The sequence below is a fragment of the Microcebus murinus genome, chromosome 10, assembly GCF_040939455.1.
Source record: "Microcebus murinus isolate Inina chromosome 10, M.murinus_Inina_mat1.0, whole genome shotgun sequence".
NCBI classification, from domain to species: Eukaryota; Metazoa; Chordata; class Mammalia; order Primates; family Cheirogaleidae; genus Microcebus; species Microcebus murinus.
The window spans coordinates 70754321-70780497 of record NC_134113.1 but is presented as its reverse complement, the minus strand read 5'-3'; the positions used below and the strand labels follow the sequence as shown (position 1 = coordinate 70780497).

Genomic DNA, 26177 nt, shown 5'->3' with positions numbered 1-26177 from the left:
TTCTGCATATCTTGCACTTGCAGTATTATTCCATCTCCCTGCAGTGTGCTTACGCATTTCTTCAAGTATCTAACCATTCTGTATCTTTAGCTTATTTATCACTTCCTTACTAGGGACTTCCCTGACCAACCTATCTGAAACATGAACTCCACACAGGGTATTCCATCAGGTGATCTTGTAGCACCTGCGATTATCTTTCCTTCTTGTTTACTTCTTAATGCTTATCCATTGTACTTCTTAATGCTTAATTATCTTATTTGTTTATCTTCCTTCACTGGAATGTAAACTCCAATGTCTCCCTACTACATACATAGTTGGCATACATTAAATATTTGTTGATCCTCCAAGAGGCTCCTGGAATTGATAAATAAATTCAGCAAAGTTTCAGGTTATTAAATCAAAGTACACAAATCAACATTTCTATATAGCAATAACAATCATGCTAAGAGTCAGATCAAAGACTCAGTACCATTCACAATAGCCACAAAGAAAATAAAATACCTAGGAATGTACTTAACCAAGAAGGTGAGAGATCTCTATAAGAATAACTATGAAACACTGAGAAATTGCAAATAATACAAATGAATGGAAAAATATATCAGGCTCATGATTGGTAGAGTCAAATTTGTTAAAATATCCATACTTCCCAAAGTGATTTACAAATTCAGTGCTATCACCATCAAAATGCCAACATATCATATTTCACAAATCTAGAAAAAATAATTCTGTGCTTCGTTTGGAACCAGAAAAGAGCCTGAATAGCCAAATCAATCTTAAGCAAAAAGAACAAATCTGGAGGCATCACATTACCAGACTTCATACTATACTACAAGTAACAAAAGAGCATGGTATTGGCACAAAAATAGAGACATAGACTGATGGAACAGAACAGAGAACCCGTAGATAGAACCATCCACATACAACCAACTGATCTTTGACAAAGCACTGAGGAAAAGAATCACTGTTCAATCCCTATTCAATAAATGCTGGGAAAATTGGATAGCCACATGCAGAAGAATGAAATGGGATCCATATCTCTCACCACTCACAAAAATTAATTCAAGATGGAGAAGAGACTTAAATGTACGGCATGAAACCATAAAAATTCTAGAAGAAAATGAAGGAAAAACTCTTCTAGATTGTCTGAATTATTTTCAAAGAATTTATGATTAAGACCCCAAAGGCAATTACAGCAACAAACAAAATAAATAAATGGGACTTATTAAATTAAGCTGCTCTGCAGCTAAGGAAATTATCAACAGAGCAAATAGACAACCTATAGAATAAGAGAAAATATATGTGAACTTCACATCCAATAAAGGGCTAATATCCAAAATCTACAAAGAACTCAAACAAATTAGCAAGAAAAAAACAAACAGCCCCATTAAAAAGTGGGCAAAAGTCATGAACAGAAGTTTTTCAAAAGAATATAGAAAAATGACCAACAAACATGAAAAATGTTCAACATCATCAGGGAAAAATGCAAAATAAAATCACATTGAGATATCACCTTATCCCTGTTAGAATGACTTTTTTTTAAAGAAGTCTAAATATAGTTGATACTGGCATGGATGCAGAGAGAAAGGACTACTTACACACTGTTAGTGAGACTGCAAATTAGTACAACCTCTATGGAAAACAGTATGGAGATTTCTCAAAGAACTAAAAATAGACCCTACATTTGATCTAGCAATCCTACTGCTGGGTATCTACCCAAAGAAAAAGAAATCATTTTATCAAAAAGACACCTGTGGCATACTTCAAAATTACAAAAATGTGGAATCAACCCAAATGCCTATCAATTTGTGAGTGGATTAATGAAATGGGGTATATGTATGCCAAGGAATACTACTCAGCCTTGAGGAAGGATGTCTTAATGCCTTTTGCAACAATTTGGATGGAACTAGAGACCATTATCCTAAGTGAAATATATCAAGAATGGACAAACAAATACCGCATGTACTTGCTATTCAATTGGAAGTAAACTATGAGCACACATGTGCACAGGGGGAAGTAAAAGTCATTGGAAATCAAGAGGTGGGGGCTAGGAGGGGAGGGATAAAAACCTACAATGAACACTACTAGTCAGGTAATAGGCACACTTATAGCCCTGATTCAAGCATTATGAAAGCTGTCCATGTAACAAAAACATTTGTACCCTCTTAATATTTTGAAATAAAATTTAAAAAATTGTTGAATACAAATAAAAGGCTTATTTAAATAATGAATTTGTCCCTATTTTAGTACATAATTTTGAATGAATTTTATGTGTATTTATAGGAAAATTATTAAAGAAGTTGATTTGATTTGTTTTAATAAGACTTTGGTTTTTTAGCATCATTTCTATCATCTCTATAAGTAATAATCTTTCCCAGCATTAAGTCCCAAAATCAGCCATTTGCCAATTTTTCTGAAGCAGAAGAATCTTCTCTTTTTATTTACTATAGTAGCACTTGACCATAGGATAATGCTTATTTTTTAATTGTTTCCTTCTTCTATACTATACATTTCTTATTGGCAATAACTGCGTATTATATATTTTTCTAATGTCCAAATCTCTTAATGAATGATTCTTCTCAGTCAGAATGCTTAGAATACTTTTAAAAAATTATGATTTACATTTATAGTGTGCTTTATAGCTTATGAAGTGCTTTTATATTTATTCTCCCATTTAAAGTAATAGAAATTTCTCCGGTTATTAATGGTGTATATTATTACATACTATAGATTCTTTTGGCATAACAAATTGCATTCTGCCTGAAACACCAATAATACTCTTATTTGAAAACAGTGTAGGATCATGAGCTGTGAACATTCTTGTGTAAAACATTAGTCTCTCTATTTAATACCAAACTGAGTTCTTTTATTTCTGTCCCCAGCACATGGCCTAGTGCCTGAAATACAGTAAGTGCTCATTAAATTTTGATAAATAACTTAAAAATTAAGATTGGAAATCAATCAGAGTTATAGCAGTCTATTTTCTATTTAGCGGTCTATTTTAGCAGTCTGAATTTCTTTGTTACCTTCAACCTCTGGACCAGCCCAATCCTATGTAAATTTGTAGATAGTCATTTGAAATAAAATTTTTAAAATCTTGATATGCAGTTATTTCCTATCATAACTTTGAATCTCATACATAAGTTGGACTTAACCTAGAATTATCACTTCTGCACTAAAGGGAAATTTATGAGTTATCTAATTTACCAAATTAGTTTTTATCTAATTCACCTTTTTTTTGGCTTTATTAATTATATACATGTTTATATCTATATTGTTCTTCTTTGGAACTTCATTGTTTTTATGTCCATGTTAGCTTGAGAAAAAAAGCTGTCATAATGTTCTCATACCTATTTGATTTGATGTTTTAACACTGGGGATACATTTTTTTTGCTCAGTTTTCAAAATATCTTTCTCTGGTTTAATGGAGCAGCAGTGACATACAGTGGTTGTTCAGGTTATTTGCTAGATTTTGTTACAGAATACATATTGTAGGTTGGTCATATTTTATTTTGTTAATATAACAGTAAATTGAACTGTGCACTAATTTTTCATTTTAAAACACGAAACCTAGTGTAGATTATTTTTATACTCAAGAAGTCATTAGAAGAGCATATTAGACAAATTTCCAACCAAAGCAATATTATTTATTTAAATATAAAAAATAAAAACATAGTCTAGGTAAATGTTAGTAATTACTCAATATGTTCTGTAAGAATTTAACGAAAGTGTTTCTAAATGCAAATGATCTGTACTTTTCTTGCTAAATATACTTTTTATTTATCTCAAAGTCCAGGAAATAGAAATTTCCTTGCTGAAGGACCTGCCATAATTAGGGGTGAAGATTGTGGAAGCGTGGAAGAAAGAAGACCGATGGACTTCTTTACTGAACAGCAATCAGTACAACATATTTGGAAAGAAAATGGAAAAGAGGTTTCAAATTTTCTTGATGATTTGAGCCAGCCAACTCCTGGCCTTCTATCAGAGAATTGTGACTCTTTCATTAGTCAAAATATGATCAATTTATTAAACATCAATCAAGAAAGAATAAAGAAAACCTTTGATGAGTGTGGTTATGATAGTATGGAAGATATTTGTGTAGCCACTGGTTCTATTAAAAACCACGGTGATAGACTCATTAGAAACATTTTTACAGTTCCAGAGTCGACCTTTAGTAACTCAACTTTTAATAACATAATTTATCCAGAAAAATGTCAACCAAACAAGAACTATCAGAAAGAGTACAACAATAATGAAAGAAATGATCTTAGTACATCTTTTGATAAGGATTATTACCCAACTGGTTCTATAAAAAAAGGTTAGTGTTGTGCATGGAAAATGTAATAACCAATTCTTTTTTGTTTTTTGTTTTCAGTTTTAGTATATACAAAATGGCTTTCTATTATATAATATTGTGGACCACTGATTTTCCTCTGTATGTGTCATGCTAATGTGCTTTGAATTGAAAAATGAAAATAGACTATGCTAAATTTTTAACTCACTGCATAATTTTATTTTTGAAGGAAAACTTGAAAATGATTACCAAGAGAAGACACTACAGAAAAATATCCAGAAACATTCAGCGAATTCCATGTAAGTTTTTAGGTAAATCTGGGGAATACAAACCAAGATCTCGTATAATGCACATTGAAGGTTAAATTGATGCAAAATGAAGTAGGCACATTTCTGTCTGAAGGTAGACAACCTTACAAAGAAGCCTTACTTGTCACAATCATGGTAATATCACCCTAATTTATAGTGCTATTATTTGCTAGCCCTGGAATTCTTTCTTGGCTGAATATTATTAATGTTGATTAGAGTTGAGAAAATTGACTTATGTGTTCAAGAAACTCATATACCCACCAGAATGTCAATATATTGATTTACAGTAAGATAGAAGGGTCACATGTATAGGAATGCTTACTGGCATGAAAAAGCACGTTTTCTTACTTTCAGGTAGCTGTTCATAGGTTGTTGCTTGCTTGAGTATGGAATGAGAACAGGGAGTAATAGAATTCATATGTTAGTGGCATAAACAAGTATATCAGCAGTTTACAGGACAGTTTACATTCTAGGGATAGAGTGCTGTCCTATTGCCAACATTTCCCTCTCAGAGAAACTCCTGGTTTTCTCTATGTTCAAGATTACCATTTTATTAATGTGCTCAATGAGATTGAAAGGAGAAAAAAGATTACCATTTCTTCCATCCCATCATTGATACATTTTTTTCTGTGTGAAAACAATTAGACTCCATGAGATTTTGATTGTTTTTCTTGCTGTTGTGGTATAAAGTGTTCTATATTTAAGGTGATTTTTAAACTCATCCATTATGGGTTGATATTAACATATTCCTTAGAGTTTGGGGCTGTTTTACTGGTTCTTCTGTGTTACAAGTAATTAAAGAAAACTTTATTTTAATTAGTAGTTTCTGAATAGTCCTAACTTTTTTGATAATAACTGTAATTTAGCCAAATATTTGGGATTGGAAATTATGAGCTAGAATACATTTTTATTCTGGAAGTGATTTCTTACAGAAATATTAAAAATACTATTGATAAAATGAACATATAGATGCCATTTTTATGAGATTGGCACATACAGATTAATTAAAACATAGACTCACAGGTTATTTCATAAAATTAACAAATTTTTTTCTGTTCTTTTGTTAAATCTCCAAATATCCAGAAACTTAAGAGTGAATATCATCATGTTAGGACTAGAGTTTTAAAATGTACTTCATGACAGTGATTTATAACATGGTTCCTAAACCCAGCTGCAGGTCCAAATTAACTTGAGGGGATGATTTTAAACTACAAAATACAAAGTTTTAAATAGGCTCCTTGGCATGGAGTTTCTGAGTTTTTATTTTTAAAAAAGCTTCCTATATGATTCAGATTTGAAGCCAAGAACAATAATTTTCAGAGGGAACAAAGCAAATTTTAATACTGTCTTATTTAAAACCCTTAGGGATAACATTCCTTTGGAAGAATTGCACTCTAAGCAATTGTGGAACTTTGGACTTGGTGAGGTAAAGCACATTCACACATTATCTTTCTAATTAAATCAGTATATATTATGTCATATTTTAATATTTATATGTTGATTTAAGGTTAACTGTTATTCATAAGTCTTTTTTTAGGTGACCTGTTTTTCTTATATTTTCTTATTCTGGGGAAATTATAGCTTAGATCTTGAAATAAAAATACCTTTTTAGAAACTATAATGTGCTTTACTTGAGACAAACGAATCTATATTAGTATTGATCTTTTCAATACTTTTCTGTAAGTATTATAAAGTTTTCCAAGAGGAAAATGCTTTAGATTTCAAAGTGCTACTGGTGAACATAATCATATATTCACCAGACTATTGAAACATCTATAAACATTGCTTATGTAATGTTATAATCCCTCCTCATAATAAGGGTGTGCCAAGAACTTTATATACTTTATCTATAATCTGCAAGAGTCTGATCCTGTAAAGTTTAAAGTCTTCACTGCAAAAGAGACTGAAGTTTAGAAAGATTAAATAACTTGTTCAAGATCACACTCTTGAGCCAGTATTCAAACTACTGTCTTATCTGACAGTATTTTCAATTGTACCATTTTCTCCTTTTTCTTCAATAAATATGCGTTGAGCACATACTATAAATTCATTTAATAGTCACTTATTGAGTGTCTCCTATATGCTAGACACCAAGGATAAAATGGTGAAAAAATAAAGTCATCGTTCTCAAGAAGATTACATTCTACTGTGCACTAGACTCTGCAGAGATGAAAGGACATGGGCCCCATCTTAAGAAGCTATCATCTAGCAGCTAGTCAGAAATAGAAAAAAACTAATGCATTTAAATAAATTGCTACAACTGAAGTTTGTACAAAGGGTAGTGGGAGATTAGTAAAAGACACTTGTAAGTTTCACATGCAGTCAGGAGGAAGATAGAGGAGATAACTTTTGAACACAATATCAATTAATATGTTGACCAAATGGGCACACTGTGGGGGGGGGGAAGGAGCAACATAAATAGAAACTAACATGTGAGAGAATTTAGCTTGTTTTAGAAACCTTGTTTCATTCTAGTTATTGTTATTGCCACTATTTATAGCGTAAATTAGAAGGGGGTGCAGGAATGGCATGAGATAATTCTGAACAATATAAAGGGCCAGGTGATAAAAGACCTTGAACAGTATATAGCAGTTTAATTTCCTATCACCAAGCAGAGATCCACTAAACAAAATTTTAGCAGAGGAGTGTGAGGATGTTAGAGAGTGAAAAAAATTGACTCTGTCAACAGTGAAGAGAGATTTAATAAGCAAAAAACTCAAGGCAGGGCAAGAAATAATCAGGATTTGAAGTTGGGCAGTGGTAGTAGGATGAAGCCAAATGAAAAGAATATTTAGATCTAGAGTTGATAGGACCTGGTGATTGGTGATTAGTTAAGGGAGAAGGAAGTAATTGATCAAGGAAGACCTGGATTTATGATTTGGGTAAATGATTTATTGACGAGATGATGCCATTCACCAAGATGGAAAACATAGGAGGAGATGTCAGGAAAGGGTAACTATGTGCCAAAATTCATGTACCATCTCTTTTAGAATAGAGCTGCCACTGTGAAATGGTTTCCTAGCCAAGAACGTATTTCCTAATCATCCATCCATGTACATGTGGCCATATGGCTAGATCTCACTAATGAGTACTGAGTAGAAGTGATATGTGTCATTTTTAGGTCAAGGCTTGTAAGAAGTGAGAATTCTTTTCCTGTGCAATCTTTCTTCTGATGGCTAGAAGGAAATGAGGCCTAACGGATGGTAGAGTCACAAGATGGAAAGGATCAGGTCTTTGAATCACTACATGGAAGAAAATTGCCTGCTTACCAGGAACACTCACTTTAGCTTATTACATGAGAGAGAAATAATTATACTTGAGCATTATACATTTTGTAATATACTTTTTAAAAAAAACAATACCTAGAATTACTGTAATTTAGAGGAGGAGCAGATTTCTGAGAGAAGATGAGTTACGTTTGACCTGTTGAGCTTAATTGAGGGTTTTCTGAAAAATCTGTAGTATATGATGTTGTATATAGTAGCAGGCTTTTATATATATGGGGTTTACAGTCAGAAGAGATTTTCAGTCTTATTTAGTAGGTGGTAGTTGCATACATCCATGTATATGTTTCTCCACAGAAAGTGTGCAAAATAAGTACAGCTGTTGACAGGTTCCTGAGAAGCCACAACATTTCATGTTGGAGGGTATGCAGTAGAAGAGAAGCTAGAAAAAGAGACTGAAAATGTGTTACTATAGAGGTTTGAGGAGTACTAGGAGAAAGGAGTCATAGGAAAGAAAAATGGAGAGACTTTCCAGGAGGGGAATGTAGTTAATAGTGCTGGGGGCTGTCTTGTTACTCCTTTAAAGAACTCATTTTCCTAGATATGAATAATATAGAGGTGTCCTCCCAAAAAAGGAATTACCAACAGGTTAGAAAACTTAAGAGCTAAAACAAAAAGCAAACAAAACAAAACAACCCTCTTTGATGGGGAAGTAGTAGTATCCGTAAGATTCTTCTGTTGAGGGTGGAAGAGAATAGGAAAGAACAAGGTTTTGGAGGAAGAGTATCATCACTTAATTTTAAAGCAGTAGTAGAGCAATTAAGTTTAAATAAGATTGTTAAAAATGGGAAGGTAATTGCTAGAGAAATGGAAACAAATGAGAGAACTTCAAAATTCGAAGGAGTAGTGATGTCACACTAGGAAACCTGATCAAGGTGGGAAAGGTGAAATAGGAGTTCTACATAAAGTATAAGGACAAAACCTGCTTAGCACTTAATATAGTAAATATGAGGGGGTTGCCTTTTCAAAATTCAAAGAATATCATATTGAGAAGGGAAAAAATGTATATATTTTACAATAAACAGATTATAGAATATAATAAAGGTTGAAAATAAAAAGCAAAAGATATATACATTAAGAAAACATATATAGGTAGCCAAGCAGACAATATCAATGCAACTAAGAGCCCATTTGGAAAAGAGAAGAATAGGAGATGCAGCATTACGGATCCGTGGCAACTGCAAAGTCCTGCTGGGCAAGCATTGCTAAGGCTTGCTGTCTTGGAGGATGAGGGAAGCTCTGTGAAAAACAGTTTCTTTTATTTTGGGAGGATTTTCTTTGCTATTCTTCATGAGTAGATCTGAAGTAGGTATTGGAGTGTGTGCCTTAATGGGGTCTGTATAGCCTTCCCAGATTTGTGTTCTTGTTGCAAGTTTGGGGCTTGAATGTGTCAAGAGTTGAATAGAAAAGACTTTTAAATGATAAAATAGTGGGGTTAGGGTAGGGGCTCTGCTCCATGTAGTTATTCAGGTCCCCAAACTGATGGGGACTGTGCTATCTTCCACTAGTGCCTTCTTCTATCTTTGTATCTATTGTTACCAGATAGCAGAAGGGAAAAGGAAGTGGAGGATTGTGGAGAAGATTTTTATGGGCCAGGACTGACAGTAGTTTACATTACTTCTGCCCATGACAGGAACTTAAATCACATGTCCAAACCAAGTCCAAGGGAGGCTAGGAAATGGAGTCTAGCTGTATGTCTAACAGGAAAGGGAATCAGGTTTGGCAGACAGCTACGTAGTTTCTCCTTTACCTTAGCTGTCTGTCTAAAACTCTATATCCCATAAACAGAGAATATAAAGAAAATATTTTCGGTAAGTCCATGGTATATTTGCAAACATAATTCATGCAATAAGCCATAAAGAAAATCTAAGAAATTTTTTCAAAGAAGAGATTCATAACCACATTCTTTAATCAAAATTTAATAAAATTTGAAATCAACCAAGAAGAGATACTTAATCTCTCTTAACTTTTTTTTAAAGAAAGTAAATGAAAATAAGTTACATAAAAAGTCCTGGTCCAGATGGCTTCACACCTAAATTTTACCATACTTACAAAGAAGAACTAGTACCTATCTTGCAGAAACTATTCCACAACATCGAGAAGAACGGAAACCTCCCCGACACCTTTTATGAAGCGAATATTACTCTGATACCAAAACCAGGAAAGTATGCAACAAAAAAAGAAAACTACAGACCAATATCCCTAATGAATATAGATGCAAAAATTTTCAACAAAATCTTAGCTAACCGAATCCAGACACTTATCAAAAAAATAATCCACCACGACCAAGTGGGCTTCATCCCAGGGATGCAGAGATGGTTCAACATACGTAAATCTATAAATGCAATTCACCACATAAACAGAAGCAAAAACAAAGACCACATGATTCTTTCAATAGATGCAGAAAAAGCTTTTGACAAAATTCAACACCCTTTCATGATACGAACACTTCAGAAAATAGGCATAGAAGGGACATACCTAAAAATGATACAAGCCATATATGACAGACCTATAGCCAACATCATACTGAATGGGGAAAAATTGAAATCATTCCCACTTAGAACTGGAACCAGACAAGGCTGCCCACTATCTCCACTTCTGTTCAACATAGTACTGGAAGTCTTGGCTACAGCAATCAGACAGGAAAATGGAATCAAAGGTATCCAAATAGGAGCAGAAGAGATCAAACTTTCACTGTTTGCTGATGATATGATATTGTATCTAGAAAACCCCAAGGATTCAACCAAGAAACTCCTGGAACTGATCAATGAATTTAGTAAAGTCTCAGGATACAAAATCAATACACAGAAATCAGGGGCATTCATATATGCCAACAGCAATCTAATTGAGAACCAAATCAAAGACTCAATTCCCTTCACAATAGCAACAAAGAAATTAAAGTACCTAGGAATATACTTAACCAAGGACGTAAAAGACCTCTACAGGGAGAACTATGAAACACTGAGGAAGGAAATAGCAGAGGATGTAAACAGATGGAAATCCATACCATGCTCGTGGATCGGCAGACTCAATATCATCAAAATGTCTATACTACCCAAACTGATCTACAGATTCAATGCAATACCTATTAAAATCCCATCATCATTCTTCACAGATATAGAAAAAATAATTTTATGCTTCATATGGAACCAAAGAAGACCCCGAATATCAAGAGCAATTCTAGGCAACAAAAACAAAATGGGAGGCATTAATATGCCAGATATCAAACTATACTACAAAGCTGTAGTAATTAAAACAATATGGTATTGGCACAAAAATAGGAATATTGACCAGTGCAATAGATGTGAGAATCCTGATATAAAACCATCCTCATATAGCCATCTCATCTTTGACAAAGCAGACAAAAACATACGCTGGGGAAAAGAATCCCTCTTCAATAAATGGTGCTGGGAAAACTGGATAGCCACCTGTAGAAGGCTAAAACAGGACCCACACCTTTCACCTCTCACAAAAACCAACTCACACTGGATAACAGACCTAAACCTAAGGTATGAAACTATTAGAACTCTAGAGGAAAAAGTTGGAAACACTCTCCTAGACATCGGCCTGGGCAAAGAGTTTATGAAGAAGTCCCCAAAGGCAATCACAGCAGCAACAAAAATAATAAATGGGACATGATGAAACTACAAAGCTTCTGCACAGCCAAAGAAACAGTCATGAAAGTAAACAGACAACCTACAGAATGGGAGAAAAATTTTGCATCCTATGCATCCGATAAGGGACTGATAACTAGAATATACTTAGAACTCACGAAAATTAGGAAGAAAAAATCAAATAACCCCATTAAAAAGTGGGCAAAGGACTTGAACAGAAATTTTTCTAAAGAAGACAGAAGAATGGCCAACAAACATGAAGAAATGCTCAACATCTCTAATCATCAGGGAAATGCAAATCAAAACCACAATGAGATAACATTTAACCCCAGTGAGAATGGCCTTTATCAAAAAATCTCCAAACAATAAATGCTGGCGTGGTTGCGGAGAGAGAGAGGAACACTCCTACACTGCTGGTGGGACTGCAAACTAGTTCAACCTCTGTGGAAAGCAATATGGAGATATCTTAAAGCGATACAAGTGAATCTACCATTTGATCCAGCAATCCCATTGCTGGGCATCTACCCAAATGATCCAATGACACTCTACAAAAAAGACACCTGCATTCGAATGTTTATAGCAGCACAATTCATAATTGCAAGGCTGTGGAAACAGCCCAAGTGCCCATCAATCCAAGAATGGATTAATAAAATGTGGTACATGTATACCATGGAGTACTATTCAGCTCTAAGAAACAATGGTGATATAGCACATCTTATATTTTCCTGGTTAGAGCTGGAACCCATACTACTAAGTGAAGTATCCCAAGAATGGAAAAACAAGCACCAGATATATTCTCCAGCAAACTGGTATTAACTGAGTAGCACCTAAGTGGACACATAGGTACTACAGTAATAGGGTATTGGGCAGGTGGGAGGGGGGAGGGGGGCGGGTATATACATACATAATGAGTGAGATGTGCACCATCTAGGGGATGGTCATGATGGAGACTCAGACTTTTGGGGGGAGGAGCGGAAATGGGCATTTATTGAAACCTTAAAATCTGTACCCCCATAATATGCCGAAATAAAAAAAAAAAGTGATGAGAGTCAAAAACAGTGGTATAGTCTATAGAAAATTTATACTTCTAAGAGCTTTTATTATTTTAAAAAATGACTGATATCCAACTTAAGAAATTAGAAAAAATAACAGAACAAATTCCCAAATTGCCTTAATAACTTTCTTTTTTTTTCCAACTGCATTTACTATGATTACCTGAAGGCTTTCCTTTTCTCTAGTAATTCATTTTTAAGCTAGTGTCTATTCTGTTGCTTGCTGTTTCTAAACCAATTTAAATTTCATTATATTGTTCACCACAGGCTAGTTTTTCTTTGTGTTTTATATGTGTTGAATTAAAGTAATGTAAAGGAAAACTAATGTAAAATGGTGGTGTTGATAAGGTTGATATAAGTGAATATTATTATGTATACTTGGGAATTGTTAAAATTTAATTTTCTTCTAGATTCCGATGGAAGGAGGAGGAACGTGTTCTTTAAAAGGCAGGCCAACATCTACTAAGAAAATGTGTTAGTATAACTGTATAAAGGAGTTTTATTCTTCTTAAAAAACTAACAAATATAAATTAGTTAAATTTTAAGTTTTTGTTAGATTTTTGGCAGTAACTATATATTTCAGAGATAGAGTAGTAATGCAATTAACTCTTTAAAATTACTTTTATAGTTTATAAAATATACATAATGAGTACATATAATGTATTTACAGTTGAGCAGATCATAATAAAACAGATAACCCTTGTACTGTGTAGTTTAAGAAATAATACATAATACTTTTTAAGATTTCCTCAATTGTATTTTTCTATACTGCCCTCTAGAGGTAACTATTATCCCAAATTTGTTTTTTGTGATACCACATGCAGACTTTCTCAGTGCTTGATTTTGAACTTTCTACATATTGAAGCAAACTCTATATATTTTCCTGCAGCTTGCCTTTTTTCACCCAGTATTATGAGGTTCATCCACTTTGATACTTATATCTCTAGTATATTTCATCATTATTATTATTATTACTGCTATACAGCATTCTATTGTGTGAAAATACCACAATTTATTTATGCTTCTTCTGGCAAAGGCTGTTTAGGTTATTTTGAATATTTTACTATATAAACATGCTACTTTTAACATTCTTGATGTTTCTTCTTGCACACATATATAAAAAGTTCCTCTAGGATATATTTCTAGGAGTGGAATTACTAGCTCATATGATATACCTATCTTTACCTCTTCAAGATAAGGCAAAATTATTTTCTAAAGTGGTGTCTCAGTTTAAACTCCCACTAGCAAAGGGTAAGAATCTTAGTTGTTACATGTTTTCACCAACACTATGTCAGTTTTTATTATTGTTGGTAATCTGATATCTCATTGTAGTTTTAATTTTAATTTATATTTCCTTAATACTAATTAGGTAAATTGACCATCCATGTTTCATCTGTGAAATGCCTTTCATGTCTTTTGCCCATGTTTCTTTTTGAAGTCTGATTTTCCTTATGGGTTGTGTCTTTTGTGTGTCTGTATCCTATATATCTTTTATCTATCCTGAATACCAATTGCTTAAGCTTGTGTGTAGCAAATACTTCATATTTGAGTGGTCTTTTCATTCTGTGTTATCTTTTTATGGACAAAGTTTCATGTTTATCTGGCACTTTTTAGGTATTCTGTGCTAGATTGGTTCTTCATGTTATGTAGTCTGCTAGGATATCTAGAAACTTTTTTCTTTTTGACGTAATTGAATTTTTTGAATATGTATAACACTAATTTCACTAATCTAGTTTCTATCCATATCCTCCCTGCCCTATTTCCTTCTGCCACATATGAGTATTTTTTTGTTGGTTTATGTTTATGATTCTGTGCTGTGTTTTTCTCAAAAATAAAGCCTAAAAATATATAAACCCACAAATCCCCATGAGTGTTAGTCCTGGTATTTTTCACTCTAAATGCAATATAGGATATTTTATAAATTAAGTGAATTCATTTAATAAAGTATCCTATATATTCTTCCATGTTAGCACTAGTTATTTCTTCATCCTTTATAACCATTTAATAATCCATTATGCTCATGGACTATAGTTTATTCATTCAATGATGGACATTTGGGCTTTTTCCAGTACTGTTAAAAATGTTGTAAGTAAATGACTCTGTGCATATGTTTCTTTTTCCTTTTTTGAGACAGAGTCTCACTTTGTTGCCCAGTCTAGGGTGCCGTGGTGTCAGCCTAGGTCACAGCAACCTCAAACTCCTGGGCTCAAGCGATCCTGCTGCCTCAGCCTCCCAGGTAGCTGGGACTACAGGCATGCGCCACCATACCTGGCTAATTTTTTTTCTATGTATTTTTAGTTGGTCAGTTAATTTATTTCTATTTGTAGTAGAGACGGGGGTCTCTCTTTTGCTCAGGCTGGTTTCGAACTCCTGACCTTGAGCGATCCATCTGCCTTGGCCTCCCAGAGTGCTAGGCTTACAGGCGTGAGCCACTGCACCCGGCCTGGGTGCATATGTTTCTTATCTGTGTAGGTGATTTGGGATAATTTCTAGGAGTGGGATTGCTGAGTTAAAGGGGAGATAACCTGGTATTTAATAGATATTGCCAAATTTTAATTTTGATATATATGGGCGAAGTTCCTTGCTTTACCATTTGACACTTCCACTAGCAATGTGCATTTTATTCCACAGCTTCACTAATATGGATTGTGGTTAAACTTAAGAGTTTTTGTAAATTTTACATAGATGTTTGGATAGATAGAAGTTTTAGTTTATACTACTATGTGGGCGAAGTTGAGCATCTTTTAAAAATATTCAGTGGCTATTTGTGTTTCTTTTTCTGTGAACTCTTCATTCATATTTTTTGACCTGTTTAGTCTTTGGCCTTTTTTTCTTGATATTTAAGATCTCCTTATGTATTAAAGAGACTTAGGCTTCGTGGCATAAGTAACAAGTGTTTTCTTCTAGTTTAATATTGATTTTTTAATTTGTTTCGTTTTTCCTTTGCTTATAGTGTCTCTTGCTTTGTAAAAGGCTTACCATTTTTATAGAGTTTAATTTATTAATCTTTTATTATTACTGGATTTAATTAGATTCTCCATACTCCCAAGTTATACATGAATTCACCATATTTTCTTTAAATATTAGTGTGATTTTATATGTTTACATTCGGGTGTTTATCTGAGGCCAGGAGTTTGAGACCAGCTTGGGCAACATTGCAAGACCCCATCTCTACAAAAAGTCAAAAATTTGCTGGACATGGCGATATATGTCTGTAGTCCTAGCTACTTAGGAGGCTGAGGCAGGAGGATCCCTGGACTTTTAGGCTGCAGTGAGCTATGATTATAAAGTTTTTACTGGCTATTGTTGACTTTTTTCCCATATAAACTTTAAAATCAACTTGCCAAACCCTAAAAGAAAAGTTTTAAATTTTTTTAGGAAACTGTTAAATGTATATATTAATTCAGTGTGAATTGTTATCCTAATGATGTTGGGTACTCCTATCTAAGAACATGGGATATCTTTCCATTAATTCAGTCTAGTTTTTTTATCTTTAATAATTGCTTAAAACACCTTTAAACACTTTCCTTAAGTTTTTCTCAAATAGATTCTGCATGTTCCTTGTTAGATTTATCTATAGTATTGATTTTTTCCTTTCTTTTTTCTTTTTTGCTATTTTATTATGAATATATATCCTGTGTTTCAATATTAAGTGAGATTCTAGATTTTGGGCTTAAGCTCATGTGTGTTGGTTATTTTATGAAGAATCTATTTGTGAGGTGATTTTTGGCAATATGATTTGGGAAAGAGTGTTTTTTGGCATCTGCAGGAATGATTATTCATTTTTATTAATGTGACAAAAAAATCACATAACATAAAATTCACCCTCCTACAATTTCCAGGTACGCAGTACAATATTGTCAAACACACACACATTATTGTACAGCAGATCCACAGAACCCTCTTCCCCCATCCTGTCTCTATTTCCACCAAGCAACAATTCCCTACTTCCCACTGCTCCCAGCCCATCGCAACCACTATTTTTTTTTTCTGCTTCTATTTTCCAGTTATATACTTCACGTAAAACCTCATGTGGATTCATGCAATATTTGTGTTTTTGTGACTGGCTTGTTTCACTTAGCATAATGTCTTTAATGTTCATTCACATTGTAACCTATATCAAGAGTTCCTTCTTTTTTAATGCTGAATAGTATTCCATTGTATCATTTCGTCACATTTTCTTCATTGGTGGATATTTAGGTTGCTTCCACCTTTGGGCTATTGTGAATAGTGGTACAATGAACATGAATATGCAAATAGCTCTTCTAGATCTTTTCAAGTCTTTTGGATATATACCCAGAAATGATATTGCTATGTCATATGGTAATTTTATTTTTAATTTCTTGAGTAACCTCCATACTATTTTCCATAGTGGCAACACTAATATATGTCCCTACCAACAATGCATAAGGGTTCCTTCTCTCCACATCCTCAATTTATTATTTTCTGGGTTTTTTTTTTTATAGTGACCACCCTAATTAGGTGTGAGGTGATACTTCTTTTCTTTTTCTTTTTCTTTTTCTTTTTCTTTTTCTTTTTCTTTTTCTTTTTCTTTTCTTTTTTTTTTTTGAGACAGAACCTCATTCTGTTGCCGAGGCTAGAGTGCTGTAACACCAGCCTAGCTCACAGCAACCTCAAACGCCTGGGCTCAAGTAATCTTACTGCCTCAGCCTTCCCGGTAGCTGGGACTATAGGAGCATTCCCTCACACCAAGCTGATATTTTCTATTCTTAGTAGATATGGGGTCTTGCTCTTGCTCAGGCTGGTCTTGAACTCCTGAGCTCAAGCAGTCCTCTCACCTCAGCCTCCCAGAGTGCCGGGATTACAGGCATGAGCCACCACATGCACCCTAATACCTCATTTTGATATAGATCTTTTAAACGGGTAAAATTTTACTAATGGATTTTGTGATTTGAACCATCTTAGCATTCCTATAATGAATCCTACCAGGTCATTATTATAGTATGATTCTGTTTGTTATTCTATTTTATTCTATTATTTTAAAAACTTTTAGTATGTTTATTATTTTTGCCTTGATGTTCATAAGTTAGAGTATGTGTGTGTATATGTGTGTGTGGGCTTTATCAGATTTTGGTATTGTTATACCAGATTCACAAAAATTTTAAAAGCTACATACATGCAAATATTGAGGCTATTTGAAAGCTTTCTTGAAATGTGAATCTTTTGCCTTTTCTCTATCCCAATTTTAATGCTTTATTGCAGATCCTCATCACTTTATACCTAGATTATTCAGTTAATCTTCTGACTGACCTGATTTTATCCAGTCTCACCCTTCTTTAATCCATCCTTAGCTAGATGCCTTAGTGGACAATTTAAAATGCAACTTCCTTTAATATTTAGGAATATTTACACATTCTTTCCCTCTATCCCATGTTAGTTTTTCATCTTGTCTCTCTGAAAAATGTTTATTCATTCAAAACCTACTCACTGTACTTGTGTTCTCTCTATAAATCTTCACCAAATCTCTCTCTCTCTAGAGCTTGTCACATTTAGCTCCCTTCTACTTTTGCACCTTCTATGTATGACTTCTATTGTCATATCTTAGTTTGCGTGCTTTTTAAAAAACTTAGGTCTTTTTCTACTACAAGATTCTGAACACTTTGAGGGTTGCGGCCATGTATTCCTAATAATTATCACAGTGCTTTACATTAATTAATTACTCAATAAATGTTGACTTGAATTTGTTTTCATCAGCATATCCTTTCCTGCACTGTTAAAGGTGAGGTATTCATTAAAGAGACATTTTTTTCTTTCCTACTGATAATTGTGGGTTTGCAGTGCCTATGGACTGAATGAACCTTATGCAGGTTGGCAAGGGGAGAGGAATGCCCTTACATTATGTTGTTTGTTAGTGATAATATCCCTGCCCTTCACCTTTCTATGCTCTGCATTTTGCTGTCAGAGAGAACTTGCTTTGTGTGGGTATGAATTTCCTCATAGAATGATGAAATAGGGATATCAAAGTTCAGCTGAGTTCTCTCTGCCTCTCAGCTGACAGAAATTAGATTCTGTTACAGAGATCATGCATCAGTCCTGACCCAAGGCATGAATAGATAGTGTTCATGGTTTATTGCATGTAGGAGAGTATGTGATATGGCATGTGTTGTTTCACATTCCATGGGCTTTGCTTTTCTTGATAGCAGGCCCACTTTCCTAAACAAGGATACAGGACCTGTTGAAGCTATTGTTGCTCTTTAGTAGTTATGCATGGTAGGGAGTCACAGCCTACTTGCCAGCTCCATTTTTAAACTTGACTTGCAATCATAAAATAACATTTTAAGCAGATAACAAACAGATATCATATTGGATGATTTGAATAGGTTTTTGAATACAGTTTTGTTTGCACAATAAAGTTTCATTTATTAGATTAGCAAATGTCTGATGCCTTGGGACTTAATAAACTTGGTTTATTCCTCCTTCCTGCAGGCTGACACTTTATTTGTTTATAAAAAATATTTCATATTGGAAAAAATCAATCCAATTTTCTCTACTTTTCTTCCTTCCCTTATGTATCCTTTACTTGTAGATATAAATCTTTTAAGGGTAGAATAAATCTATATACCCTGTCAGAAATGCAAGGTTCTAACTATCCAAAATGTTAACTAATTTTGGCCCATTTTAAAGTGCTATCTGTTATGTTAGATAAACTTATTTTACTGGCTGATATCTTCTGCCTGTTTTTATTTTGTAGAGTAATAATAAATACCATTCTTCATGAATTAAACCTTTATTTTCAGGTCTTGATTCTTTGCAAAGTAGTCAGTCTACCAATTACTCTCCAAGGACAACAGATAGTTGTTTCAGCTCTAGTTCGGAGATGGTAAGTTATACTTGTTTTACTTATTAATTTATGCTGTATACATTTAGAGATCCATATATTAAAACCTTTCACTCCTCACTCTTTTTTGCCATGTTCACAATCCCCTTCATGATTTTCTTGTCTAGCTCTGTGATAAATCCTGTGACGTCATGTGCAACAACTGGACACAGTTTTTTCTAGCAGGAATTTGTCGCCTCAGGCTTGATAGCTTTCACAGCTTTTCTGTAACAACAGTTGCATCTCTAATAGTATAATCCTTTCAGACGTATTCTCTCTGGGGGCATTCTCTTCCATAGTATTGACAATCCTTTCCATAGAGTACTGTGTGCAATGAGCCTTATAGACCTTTATGACCCTTTAATCTAGAGGCTGAATTAGAAATGATGTGTTTGGGGGCAAGTAGACCACTTTGGTGCCTTTGGTGTTGAACTATTGGGGTTCGGGTAGCCAGGGGCATTGTCCAATATCAGAAGTACTTTAAAAAGCAATCTCTTACGGACTTGGTACTTCCTGACTTCAGAAACAAAGCATTGATGGAACCAATCCAGAAAAGGGATTCTCATTGTCCAAGCCTTCTTGAACAACCAAAAGACTGGCAGCTGGTATTTATCTTTGCCCTTCAAGGGGTTGGAGAGAGGGTTAACAGCTTTATAGAAAAGGGCTGTCCTGGTCATAAACCTAACTGCATTTGTGCAAAACAATGAAGTTAACCTATCCCTTCCTGCCTTAAATCCTGGTATTTGCCTTTCTTCCTTAGTAATAAATGTCCTTTGTGGCATTTTTTCCCCCAGAATAGGGCACTTTCATCTGCATTAAAAACCTGTTCAAGCAGATATCCTTAGTGATTTTTTCTTTTTTTGTTGTTCATTTGTTTTTTGGAGACAGAGTCTCTCTGTGTCGCCTGGGCTAGCGTGCAGTGGCATCATCATAGTTCACTGCAACCTCAAACTCCTGGGCTCTAGCCATCCTCCTGCCTCAGCCTCCTGAGTAGGTGGGACTATAGGCATGAGCTGCTGTGCCTGGCTAACTTTTCTATTTTTAATAGAGATGTGATCTTGCTCTTGCTGAGGCTGGTCTCAAACTCCTGAGCTCAAGCAATCCTCCTGCCTCAACCTTCCAGAGTGCTACGATTACAGGTGTGAGCCATCATGCATGGGACTCAGTGATTTTCTTAATGGCATATGGGAGCTCATCTGCTGCCTCTTGGTCAGAAGCTGTTCCTCCTGTTATCTTGACATTTTTAAGCCAAACCTCTTTCTAAAATTATCAAACCATCCTTTGATGGCTTAAATTTTCCAGATTTGGGCCGGGCGCGGTGGCTCACGCCTGTAATCCTAGCACTTTGGGAGGCCGAGGCGGGCGGATCGCTCAAGGTCAGGAGTTCGAAACCAGCCTGAGCGAGACCCCGTCTCTACCAAAAATAGAAAGAAATTAATTGACCAACTAAAAAAAATATATACAAAAAATTAGCCGGGCATGGTGGCGCATGCCTGTAGTCCCAGCTACTCGGGAGGCTGAGGCAGTAGGATCGCTGAGCCCAGGAGATTGAGGTTGCTGTGAGCCAGGCTGACGCCACGGCACTCACTCTAGCCTGGGCAACAAAGTGAGACTCTGTCTCAAAAAAAAAAAAATTTTCCAGATTTGGATCCTTCACCTTCCTTTTGCTTTAAGTTGCCATATAATGACCTCGCTTTTTCTTGAATCATTTTAGAATCTATAAGTATGCCTTCATTATAGCAATCCTATACCCACATAAAAGCTGCATTATCAATACAAGATAAAAAAGGTGTATTCTGTAAAAAGTGCAAGGTTTTCATGTTTGCTGGCATAGCTGCAGTGATGGCTTCAAGCATTCTTTTCCTTTCTTTTTTCTGGGAAGAATTATGCTTATATTTAGCTTTTAAAACTGAATATATGTAAACCCATCCAAATGAGATCTTAGAAAGAAAGGGAAGAGATGTCCTCCAATAGTTTGTTCTGAACATTAGATTACAGAGTTCTCTATTTGTTAAATAGTTTCATTCTCAAAGAAAATAGCAAATTATTCATCTATAAAGAATATTGCTTAAATTTATCTTTTAAACATGTGTATGTAAATACATCATATTAAGTACTTGTGAAAAATAGATAAGAAATACCATTCAATAGTAGATTCCAAATGCTCGATTATAGTTATCTATTTGTTAAGCAGTTCCATTCTCTGAAAAAATACAGCTCATAATCCATCTCTAAAGAAGCATGCTTAGATTTACCTTTTATTTTTTTTGTACATGTTTATGATGAGATATATGTGATAATTTGTTATATGCACAGAATGTGTAATGATCAAGTCAGGGTATTTAGCCTATCTATCACCTTGACTATTTATAATTTCTATGTGTTGGGAACATTTCAAGTCCTGTCTACTAGCTATTTTGAGAAATATACAATACATTGTTTTTAGCTATGGTCACCCTACTCTACCATTGAACATTGGTAGAGTATTCCTTCTATCTAACTGTGTGTTTGTACCCAGTAACCAAAATCTCTTCACCCTTCCCGTCTCCATACTCTTCCCAGCCTCTGGCATCTATTTTTTTACACTCTACCTCCATGAGATCAATTTTTTAGTTCCCACATATGATTGAGAACATGCAATATTTGTCTTTCTATGCATGCTCCTTAGGCTGGATTCATTTATTTTGAAATGGTGGGTAGTCACAGCTGCAGACCTTACTCTAGGGTACATATCAAGGCATTCAACCTTTCTTTTATAACATCATGACTTTACTTCTTGGGAGCACTTCCAGTATCTCTAGTGGCACTTTTATGGGTCCCCAGGTGTTATTCAAGATTCACGACGGTGCACCAGACACAAAAAGACATAAGAACTGTGACCGATCACTTTTTAGTGCAATACGCAATTTACTGGAGAAATGAACTGTTACATTTAGATGATTATCATCACATGGTGTTTTAAGTGGATACTTGCAACACTTGAGGTCACTGCAGTAGCAACAGGAGGTGGCTATGAAGTTATTATAGTAGTGCAGTATGTACTACAGTTTTATACAGTTATGATTTAATACAGCATATTTGTGTGTTTACATTTCTTTCCATTGTGAGTGGTGCCATATTTACCATGTGTTTATATACATAAGTTTTGATAAATTTTAACTTTTTATAATAAGTTAGTGCATATTTTATGGTGATAAATGATAAAATAGTATCTACATGTATTTTATGAATTCATGACATACCTAACTTTTTCTTCTTCTTCTTTTTCTTTTCTTTGCTATTTCTAGGCTATATTTGTTCATTGGCAAGTTTTTCATGTTGCAAATCTCCAAAAATTTTCCAATATATTTATTGGAAAAAAATCCACATACAAATGGACTCATGCAGTTAAAACCCATGTTGTTCAAGGGTCAACTGTATATGCACACACAATATATGTTATATAAAATATATAGTTATATATAAAGTAGAGATAAATTACATTTCTTTTTAAAGGGTTTTTAAAAGAACTCACAATAATTGGACACATAAAGCAACCTAGAATACATTAAAAAAGAAAGTCTTCAGGCTTATATGAAGAAAACTGTAAAATGTTATTGGAAGACTGAAGTCTGTATAATCTGTTGTGAGTGGAAATGCTGCATTTCTGGTAAATCACATGTTTAAGTGAAATTCTCCTCCATTCACTCTTCTATCTTCATTCTGTCTACCTTTTGTCTCTAATTTTCCATCCAAACTGCTGTTGCTAAGGACACCAATGACTTCTGTGTTGCCAAATTCATCCTATACTTTTAACTGTTTATAAGGATTCCTAATATTGGTAGAAATGATTATTTTTTAAAAAACATTTTTATCTCTTTGCTTTTGTGATCACACACAATCTTGGTTTCCTTTATACCTCTCTGAATGCTATTTTATGCCTTTGCCCACTTTGTCTCTACGTATACCCCACTATATGAATGTTATGATGATTAGGGTTTGACATAGGGCCCTCTTTTCTGTTGACCTACACTCAGAACCCTAGATGATGTTATTATACACTCCAATGACTTTTTATGCTCTCTGATGAGGATAGTTCCCAACTTTATGACTTTAGCCCTGATCCTTATTTAGATGTCTAATTTCCTATTGAACATGCCATTTTGCATATTTCATAAAAATCTCCATCTCTTCATACCTCAAACTGAACACCCCTGGTCTTCTCCCTTAAATCATTTTTTCTGATATTTCCTGTATCAGTAGATCCCTTTTCTATCCATCTAAGTGTTCATGTCAGAAACTTAGCACTTAACTTTGTCAATTCTGCCTCCAAAATAAATTGCAAATTTACCTACTTCTCTCAACCTGTGTCATCAGTACCCTGCTCTAAGTTACCATCATCTTGTTCTTGAACTATTGTGGTGGTTTTCTGAGAGACCTATCTACTTTCATGCTTGCCTCACTTTCTTTTCTAGTTAGCAACCATCATGATCTTTTGAAAACATAAATTATATCATGTTATTTCCATGTGTAACTGTTCAGTGGATTCCTGTTTTACTTTAGCATCTAAACTCCTTATAGTGGCTACTTGCCCTGTGTGATCTGGACCCTGTCTAACATTGCCAATTTCTTCTAGTATTATCTAAAACATCCTAGAGCTTGTCAGCTTCTTTTCTGCTTCAGGGCTTTTATACATTGTGCTTCCTCTAGCTTACTCTTATTCATCCCTTAGGTCTCAGTTTAAATATGTCTTTTAGTCAAAAAGCTCCCCATCTGGCTTCCCTATCTAAATTAGGCCCCTCACTTATTCTCTCAAAGTGCCTTGTACTTGTTCTTCATAACACTTTTCTCAATTTGTAATTATATGTCCACATGTATGATTATTTGACTAATGTCATTTCTATCCATTAGAATGTGTGCTCCACAGGGGTAGCAGCCATTCTGCTATACTCACATTGTAGATACTAAATGAATATTTGTTTCTTGAATTAATAAATGCCTTGAGCTTGCATTCTCCAGTTTGTGCTCAGCCAAATTTAATGTTATTTCTTGCACTTAGTTTTGCTATTTCAGTGCCGATCAGCCTATACTCAATTTTTAGTTTTTTTGTGTTAACTTTGCATTTTTTAGCTTGAATAATCAATACTTTATATAAGCATTTTATAAAATGAATGTTTTTATTAATTCAGTAATTAAAACATCTAGACCTATTAAAGGTTATTTTTTATTTTTTTTTACATAGTGTATGCTTTTATTTATATGAAACTTCAGGAATGACAACTGTATTCTACATGAAAGAAACAGATTAGTGGTTTTCTGAGGCTTAGAGTGAGGACTGGTTGACTGGGACATTTTAGGGGGTGGTAATGTTTTATATATTTTTTAATTATGATAATTACTTTAATTCATTACTGTTATTTAATGACTTAAGTTCAGTGTAACATAAAAGTTTATATTAAAGGTTATTAATATTTGACTTTTTAGGTAATAGTTGAGATATGTATTGCTATTTAACTTTTATTTTATCTATAAATAGATTTTTTTTTCTTAATGAATCAATGGATGAGTATTTGAACAAGTTATATGTATTAGCTGTTCCTTTTAAAGGTATTAGTTCTCCATACTTTTTAATTGGTTGAAGAGTGTGTTGCATATCATTTCTTCTGTGTGAAAGGGTTGAGGGATGATGTACCCTATGATTATAGGGACTGATAAGAGACAAAAATGTCTCTTCTTCTTAGTTCTTTTGCATTTTATTACAAAGATTATTTTTATTCTTGCTTTTTTAAAATTGATAAGCTCTTGGGTGGTGTGCAAGATTATTGTGTGAAGACTCTTTGAATGATATATAGTTGTTTTGATTTGTAAACTGCCAAAGTCTCTTCTGTATTTAAAAATGTTCTATAATGCAACTCTTAAGAATATCTGCTTTGAAGTGGCTGAATTAATTTTTAAAATTTAACCATATTTACAGCAAAATTATTTAATTTTCTTTAGGTATCTGAAGATGAAGATCAAGTATCACAGCAAATTGAAGATTCAAATAGGATATCTATTGAAACCAAAGAAACAACTAATAATTTTTACCTAGAAAGGATGGCAAAACCTTCAAGCGATACAGTTGTTGAAAACAATGCCAAAATGCACAAACAGAATGAGAATTTTCACCAGTGCTCAATGAAAAATGATACAGATCAGTTTCCACAGTCTCAGTGCAATTCAGCACACATATTGCAAAACAAAACCAGTAACAACTGCATTCTGCAGGTTGCAAGATATGATATAGGGGTACAAACAGAGAGTGAACTTGCAATGGGAAAAAAATTAGATGCTGCTGTACAGTGTAATATAATTTCAAAATGTACTTGTAGCAGTGATATTTCTGTTTCCAATAATGAAAGTTGCAGTGAAAATATTAAGGCAGACACCACTGGGGGGCAGGAAATCCTTAAGAACAACTAATATTCTAAAACACTGTGTCTAGGACGTAGCATTTTACTTGACCTTGAAAAGCAATAGTAAATGTTCAGAATTTCATTAACATAATAAAGAATGAGAAAATGTAGCTAAGCACAAGGTGAAAGTATTCAGAGTATATTTATGGTTTGTTTTAAACATTTTAATATTAATTTATACATTGTTTTTATATAGCTATTTCTTTAGTTGCTTTAATATATCAAAGCTTACTATCGTTCTTACATGATTATTCTCTACATTATAATATGCTTTTATTTATGGGCAAAATATGCTTAATTGATTCCCTCCTTATGTATTTATTTTAAAATTTAGTGCAGGTGCATCTTCTAGTGAA

General features: G+C 34.1%; 1 protein-coding gene across 1 annotated transcript in view; it reads left to right on the top strand.

The window, feature by feature from the left end:
• The window catches only part of REDIC1 (regulator of DNA class I crossover intermediates 1), a 57523-nt gene extending 31551 nt beyond the window's left edge, over positions 1-25972 (top strand). The window contains exons 7-12 of the mRNA XM_012782432.2: positions 3789-4315; positions 4521-4590; positions 5965-6025; positions 12960-13023; positions 19308-19390; positions 25364-25972. Coding sequence (XP_012637886.2) covers positions 3789-4315; positions 4521-4590; positions 5965-6025; positions 12960-13023; positions 19308-19390; positions 25364-25828 — 1270 coding nt within the window. The 3' untranslated portion in view covers positions 25829-25972. The remainder of the gene's footprint in view (positions 1-3788; positions 4316-4520; positions 4591-5964; positions 6026-12959; positions 13024-19307; positions 19391-25363) is intronic.
• Positions 25973-26177: the final 205 nt, after the last annotated feature.